At 40.9% G+C, this 7948-nt stretch overlaps 1 protein-coding gene across 2 annotated transcripts in view; it reads left to right on the top strand.

Annotated features, from left to right (window-relative positions):
• The window catches only part of LOC111869491 (ecto-NOX disulfide-thiol exchanger 2), a 48547-nt gene that overhangs the window by 1661 nt on the left and 38938 nt on the right, over nt 1-7948 (top strand). For both annotated transcript variants that reach the window (XM_023861062.2, XM_023861063.2), the window contains exons 2-4: nt 2795-3076; nt 3858-4372; nt 7190-7418. In XM_023861062.2, coding sequence (XP_023716830.1) covers nt 2795-3076; nt 3858-4372; nt 7190-7418 — 1026 coding nt within the window. The remainder of the gene's footprint in view (nt 1-2794; nt 3077-3857; nt 4373-7189; nt 7419-7948) is intronic.

Below are 7948 nucleotides of genomic sequence, written 5' to 3'. Positions count from 1 at the left end.
CCCCCATTGAAGCATAAATTACCAGCTCCGCAGATCAGAGGCCATCACTCAGCTAATTAAGCACTGAATTGTTAGAGATTTATTTAATAACTCCAATTATTGTTACATGGTTATTGGATTATAACTACAGGTATATGTCAGTAGTTCTTACACAGTAGTGCTACAATTGCTAAAAGTTATTGAAGATACCACTTTTTTACATCAGTGATTGTTTTTTGTGCTCATGGAAGACAGAGCTATTCAGCCAGTCTGCCTTTCTTCCTCAGACAGTTTTAAAAAGAAATCGTCATAACTGTTGAGTATATTTGAACTTTTTATTACAGTAGGTTTATTGTTTATTGTTATTAAATAACTCCACAAATCCTGTACAGGGGCTTTAGCACCCATAGGATATAGAGCTAGTCAAACTTCTTCAAGGTGGTTCTTATTGTGATCAAGTTTGTAAATTGTATTTTGATTCATGAGTAAGTAGTAAGGCCCGTCAAATGTAACAAGTTTAATAGGAGAATATAAAAGATTGTCACTATTGGCTATCAGAAAGCTTAACTGACACTATAAAGAAGGCTTTTGACCAAGTAAATCATGATATATTGCTATCAAAAATGGAATTTTATGGAATTGAAGGAGCTGCTCAGAAACTTATGAGATCCTATTTGAGAGGAAGATACCAGAGAGTAATTTTGTATGAAAATGGGAGTAAATGTTGTTCTGAATGGAAAGAAATACAGTGCGGAGTGCCTCAGGGCTCTGTATTAGGCCCAGTGCTCTTTTTACTATATGTAAATGACTTACCAAAATTATATCTGACCTATCCAAACCAATATTATTTGCAGATGATACAAGTATCCTTATCTTTGATAAGAATCCTGCGAAATTTAAAATCAGAATAAATAAATTATTGAGATGATAAATGAATGGTTTAGGAAAAATGAGCTAGTAATAAATTATGAAAAAACTTATTTTTTACAGTTTAGAACTAAAGCAGTAAAAACTTAAATGTTCAAGTTAGTTATTTAAACAATCAAATTCCAAGTATTTCCAATATTTCGTTTCTGGGATTAAAAATTGAAAATTTTTTAACGTGGGAAAATCATATTGATGCAGTAATTGATAAGTTAAACAGATCCTGTTTTGCAATCCGATCAGTTAAATCCTTTTTACCACTGGAGACATTAAAAATGATGTATTTTTCCTATGTACATTCTATAATAACGTATGGATTAATATTCTGGGGTAACTCCCCGCATAGTATAAAAGTGTTTAGGATGCAGAAAAGGATAATTAGGATTATAACAAATACAACAAAGAGAACATCGTGTCATAGTTTGTTTCAAGAATTTGATATCCTCCCCCTACAAGCTCAATATATATTGTCGATTTCCCTGTTGACTTGAAAAATTTTAAAATTCAGTTGACAACATTTTTATTGCAAAACTCTTCTTATATATGTGATGAATTCTTTAGCAACAAATTTGCCTAGAAATAAGGATAATAACATAAACAATTTTAATATTGCATAATTTTATGTATAGTGATGTAAGACTGTAAATTTAACACATGTTTCTTTATCTATTATAATGATGATAAGCTGTACATATATATTTATAACTGTATTGTACTATATTAACTATGTGACTGGTTCTATATCTATGTATATGGATTTATGGAATATACTATAAATGAATGAATGAATGAATGAATTTATGATAAGCATAGGTTATCATGATATGTTTTTATCACTATTAAGTTTGACCTTTATTGGTTTATTTTCCTTTATACGTTTTTTTTAATATTAGATAAGGTTATATGACTCTGAATTGTTTTTGTTTAGTTCTGGGTGGAGGAGGCACACAGTAGTATAGTTGGTTGAGGCATTGTGTTACAAGCCAGAAGGTCATGGTTTCGATTCCTGATGAGGTCATTGTATTTTTCAGTTGGCATAATCCTTCCAGCTGCACTATAGTTCTAGGGTTGAATCAGTCTCTAACAGAAAGGGTGTCTGATGTGTAAGGCTGATAACCTCACCGCCATCTGTGAGCTGACTGTCAAGAAAATGTGGGAGCCTCGACATCTCACAACCCTGTGGGCCTCTATGACTTGTTACATTACTTTTTTTTTTTTTTATCTTACCTTACCTTACATATGGGTGGACCCTGGGACCAATGTGGATGCAGCAGAGAAGAGAAACATTTTCTATTCATGCAAACCACAATTCCTTGCTCATCAGACACATAGAATAGTCACTGTACTCTCTGAGCTGTCTTCGCTCCTTTGAGAAGAGAATGTGGGCTGGAGAGTATCATTAAACGAGTCTCAGGATTACTAGGTTTTTTGAGTTTGCCCATCGTCCAGAATTCAGAACAACATGACATTTTGGAAACTCCATGTTACCATCCGTAGGTGAGGGGGTGGGGGACATACACTCTTTTGGATCCATTACAAAGTGCTTGGTCCAGTCATTGATGTTGGCTCTTTCTAGTGGACCTAGCAGAGTAGGTGTCTCCCACCCTCTCACCAGAGGACTGAAACAAATCCTGTTCTTGAAACGTTATTTTCTTTGGACAAAGTCCAAAAGCCCAGTAATCCTACATTGGTAGCCATTACTGAGCATTAACTAGTGAAGACTATAACAGACTTGAGACTAGTGTGGTGTAGTGTGTAGACTAATGGCAGTGTTACAACTATATATAGTTACAAGTTATAAGTGTTTAGTAAATCCAGTTACCAGTCAAAACCCCGTGTCTGAGTCACTAATGTGTAATAATATATTTAAATATTTACTGGATTGTTTTAGATCCACCACCTCCACCACCACCAATGGCCCCAATGCCAATGGGTATGATGGGGCCACAGCAAGGTATGGGCCAAGGTATGCCAATGCCTGGACCCATTATGCCTCAGGGGTACATCCCAGGACCCATGATGGCAGGACAACCCCCACAGCCAGCTCCACCAGGGACACACCAGCAACAAATACACATGCAGCAGATGCAGCATAATATGCTGAATCCTGCCATGAATGATGCCCCACTTGAATTCAATGTGAATAAAAATAAACCACCCATGCCAATTTCAGGTATGTAAAAGTATCACATCTACAGTTATTGATTTTTGTACATTATCTGTTGTCCTGTTATTTTATTTAAGAACTGCATTTTGGAGACTGGACTTTGTCTCTGTCCTCAGGTGAAAAGCCTGCTCAGTTGTTGACGTATTAATAACATTTTGTGCATAATGTGTGGGTAAAGTTACACCTGGCCATGAAGACGTGGGGGAATGGTGGTATAGCTCCACCATCTGTAACCTTAGCAATAGGTGGAGGTGAGCGGGTAGCTTCACACCCCCTTTGCTTTATCTCCAGGGAAACAATGCCCAGTACCTACTGGATAGGAGGCTGGGTGGGCCCCAGAGCCAGTCTGGGCATTATGGAGAAAAGTCTCTTGCCTCTGCTTGGAATTGAATCCTGTTTACGCAGTTGTCCAGCCTATAGCCTAGTTGCTACACCGATTGAGGTATCCTGGCTCCAGGTTTGAAACTGTACCAGTATTAATTTTAAGCAAATTAGTTTAGAAACGAAGAAAGCAGCCTTCTGGGATTTGGCACCGTGTATATGTGGTGTTAGCCGACGTTTCGGAGGAATGTATCGCCTCCATCTTCAGAGTAGAAGGAAGAATATAAGAAACCCGCAAGCGAAGAGACCGTGAGTACCGGTAAAAGCAGAGGCAATACGTTCCTCCGAAACGTTGGTTAACACCACATATACACGGTGCCAAATCCCAGAAGACTGCTTTCTTCATAGTCACCGCTGTGAAAGCCTCAAATCTTACATAGTTTAGAAACATTTGTATTTATTGCAGGTGAGGATCGCAGCAATGGCCGTAGTAATGAAGAATCAAATGCTGGTGTTAATAGTGGAGGGAGTGTGGGATGTGGAAGTGGGAGTGGAGGAGGTAGTGGCAGTGGAAGTGGAGGAAGTGACAGTAACAGAAGAGAGAGGCGAAATCGGAGTGATCGTCGAGACCGTGATCGTGATAGAGACAGGGATCGAGAACGTGACCGCGATCGGGACCGTGACCGAGAAAGGAGGGATGAAAGAGAGAATTCAGGTAACAGCAGCAATCACAGCAATTCCTCGCAGCAACCGAATCAACCGCTGCAGCAGCCACCGACTACACCAAACAGCAGTAACGCGGCTCCAAGCCTGCAGTCACCCAATAGCATACCACCTGCACCCATGGGTGGTGCACCAAACAACATGTGGGGAGGCATGATGGGACCTATGGGTTATCCAATGATGGGTATGAACATGAATATGATGGGAAGTGGTATGATGGGAGATCCTAGCATGATGAGCATGGGACAAATGGGCCAGGTGAGTTATATTTTTCTGTATAATTTTCATTATCACCTCCACAGTCTCTGAATTGGCATCACCTCTGAGCCAGCATTTGGCCGGTTGCAGAGTCTGGAAGTTATGTTCATTTTAAGTGATATATCTTGGATAGCTTTTGTTAGCAACACAACCTTTGATATAAATTGCCTGCTGTACATCATGATGCATAAAGAGTGTAGTTGTTGTTATTGTTATTGGAGAGGGTGGGTTTCCCCATGCACTTAGACCAGATATTGGTCCATTGTGCGTCCTCCTGCGATATTCTACCAGTCTCTATACCCTACCAGTATTGGTGCGTGCCATCAGTCCCGACTCAGCCAGCGAGTTCGGCCTCTACTGGCTCAGCGGTATCTCAATGCTTCCACCATCTACCAGAGGCGTTAGAGACTACTGTTGGGCGGGAAATGTCCTGAATTTGGCTCAGAGATCCCCTTGGGACATGAGGTTCTTTTATGTGCCGTAAAGCTATGACACGGGACCCACGGCTTAAAGTCCCTCCCAGAGGACTTGTTCCCTGAATTCTTCCGCCCTTAAAAATTCCACGACCTCCGCCAGGTTTGAACCCGCGTACCTTGAGTTTGTAACAATACAAGACTGACAAGAATGATGTGGACATTGGAAGATGATGTATACCTATCTAACTACTTTCCAGAAATGAGTAATTTTGTTTTATCATATGTGTCTTCATTGGTTAGCAAGTTCAGCCTCTTATACATGTAGAGTACATGCTTTTTGTTCGTGCCCTTTGAAGCATAATGTAATTTGTGCACTAAGGTTTATGCTTATATTGGCTGAAACCAGACATTATGGAGTGTGAAGGGGAATAGATACCCACTTGAATGCAGAAAGGATTGTGATATTGCTAGTAGAGCATTTAATAGCAGTGCAGGCATGTTGATAATGGGTATGTGGTTTTAGTTACTTATTTTTGGCCATGCCATAGCTCAAGTGGTTAGTCACTGGCTTCCCACCGCAGCGACCTGGCTTCAATCGCAGGTCTGGTCAAGTGGGATTTGTGGTGGACAAAGTGGCACTGGGGCAGGTTTTCTCTGAGTACTTCGGTTTCCCCTGCCAATCTTCATTCCACCAATTGCTCCACAATCATGCTCACCTATCATCTGAGGCTGGTACAATAGGCCAGAAGTGGCCACAGTACAAGGGACTTAGTCCCACCCCTCTAACAATAAAAAAAAATACTTATTTTTAATTTTAAAAAGCAAGTTGGCTCATGCTTGCACACATTTCTTAATAGGACATAATCATCATACTTGTATCAATTATGTCATACCACACCGTCTATCACTATCACTCATGGAGCTGAGCCTTCTTGAGAAGCTGCCAATTGTGCAGCTACTTAAGAACTCCCCAGCATTTTGTGGAACCCCAAGTTTCATTACCATGTTCACAAGAGTCCTTCACCGTTCCCTATCCTGAGCCAGAACAATCCAATCTGTAACATCCAATTCTCTCTCACTAAGATCCATTTTAATATTGTCCACCCACCTATGTCTTGGTCTTGCCAGTGGTCTCTTTCCTTCTGGCTTTCCAACCACTATCCTATGTGCATTCCTCTTCTCTCCCATTCGTGCTACATGCCCTGCACATCTCATTCTCCTTGACTTGATCATTCTAATTATACTTGGAGAAAAGTACAAGTTATGAAGCTCATCATTATGAAGTTTTCTCCAACATCCTGTCGCTTCATCTCTCTTTGGTAGAAATATTTTCAACACCCTGTTCTCAAACATCCTCAGTCTGTGTTCCTCCCTTACTGTCAGAGACCAAGTTTCACACCCATGCAGAACCACAGGCAAAATTATAGTTTTGTATATTTTAATTTTTATGTCTTTAGACAGCAGACGAGAAGACAAAAGGTTCTGGACTGAATGGTAGCAAGCATTACCCGAAATCAGTCTCCTCTTAATTACCTCCTAAATCAGATTTTGATTTATTATAGTTGTTCCAAAATATCTGAACTGTGCCACATTTTCAGAACATCTGTTTCCTATCATTATGTCATGGGTTTGCCCTGCATTTTGTTGATGAGACAGCCACATATACTTAGTTTTCTCTGTGTTTGGCCGCCTCTGTGGTCTAGCGGTCAGAACAGTTTTGTTTGTTCACAAATCCATTCAGATGGAAATGTGCTTCATCACTCATCATTACCATGTCATCAGCATCTTCAGTAAGAATGGCGAGCATTTCCTCACAAAACGCTCTGTGTTGTGCAAAATTCCCTTCGGCCAGCAGCTGGACAATCATTATTTTGTAGGGATGAAATTGTAACTCTTTGTATAGGATGTGATGTATCGATTGATGTGACATACCCAAAGCTAATGCCTGACGCCTAGTGGAACGTCTGGGACTAGCAAGAACCGCCCATCTCACTGTGTCAGCATTTTCCAAGGTCCATACTGAATGGGGAAAGTCAGGTGGTTTCCTCTTCTTGACATATCCAGTAGTTGTAAATGCTTCAACCCATCGGAGTATAGTGTTGTGATCTGGAATTGTTCCTCGATGCTCAACATTGAACTTTCGACAGAAAATATGTTGGAAAGTAATTACGGAATCACTGTTTCTAAAGAACTGTTTAGCAGCAAAGACACGATGCTCTACGTTCCAACGTGCCATGGCTACTGAAATTGATTTGTCTGTGTTGTGTGCCGGCTCACACGTAAGGTCATCAACCCTACTCTTGCTGAGTACTAGCCACTTGAAAAACATGCGTTTCCTCTGCTCCACTCTGTACTTACATTTGTATTTATAGAAATCACATCTTGACTTGTATTCTTGCAGTATGGAATGATGGGTGGAATGATGCCAGATGGAAGCATTGTCGGACCTGATGGAACTGTGATACCATCTGACCCAAGCATGATGGCAGGTCCAATGGTGAAGGAGATAATTCACTGCAAATCATGTACACTGTTCCCACCTAACCCCACTGCTCCACCACCAACAACACGTGAACGCCCGCCTGGCTGCCGCACAATTTTTGTTGGAGGACTGCCTGAAAATACCACAGGTAAAAATTGTAAATTGCATTCTGATTTTGTTTGTTTTCCACCAAACCAAGTAATCATACAAGGTACATTGTAATTGTATCTTAGTTAGTTAGTTAGTTATTGGAGAGGGTGGGTTTCCCCATGCACTTAGACCTATATTGGTCCATTGTGCTTCCCTCTATGATTTCTAGCAGTCTCTATATCCTGCCGGTACTGGTGCTTACCATCAGTCCCGCCCAGCCAGCAAGACCGACTCTACTAGCTGAGAGGTATCTATAATGCTTCCCCCATCTACCAGAGGTATTAGAGACTGCTGTTGGGTGGGAAATGTCCTTAATTTGGCTCAGTGACCTCCTTTGGAGATATGAGGTTCTTTTACGTGCTGTAAAGCTACGACACGGGACCCACGGCTTAAAGTCCCTCCCAGAGGACTTGTTCCCTGAATTTTACCGCCCTTAAAAATTCGACGACCTCCACCGGGTATTTGAACATGCATACTACGAGTCATGAGGTGGGAACGTTACCTCTAGACTACAGAGGCCACTTAATT

The sequence above is a fragment of the Cryptotermes secundus genome, unplaced genomic scaffold (genome assembly GCF_002891405.2).
Source record: "Cryptotermes secundus unplaced genomic scaffold, Csec_1.0 scaffold2244, whole genome shotgun sequence".
Lineage (NCBI taxonomy): Eukaryota > Metazoa > Arthropoda > Insecta > Blattodea > Kalotermitidae > Cryptotermes > Cryptotermes secundus.
The sequence above is the reverse complement of the archived record's forward strand: the minus strand, read 5'-3'. Positions and strand labels throughout refer to the sequence as shown.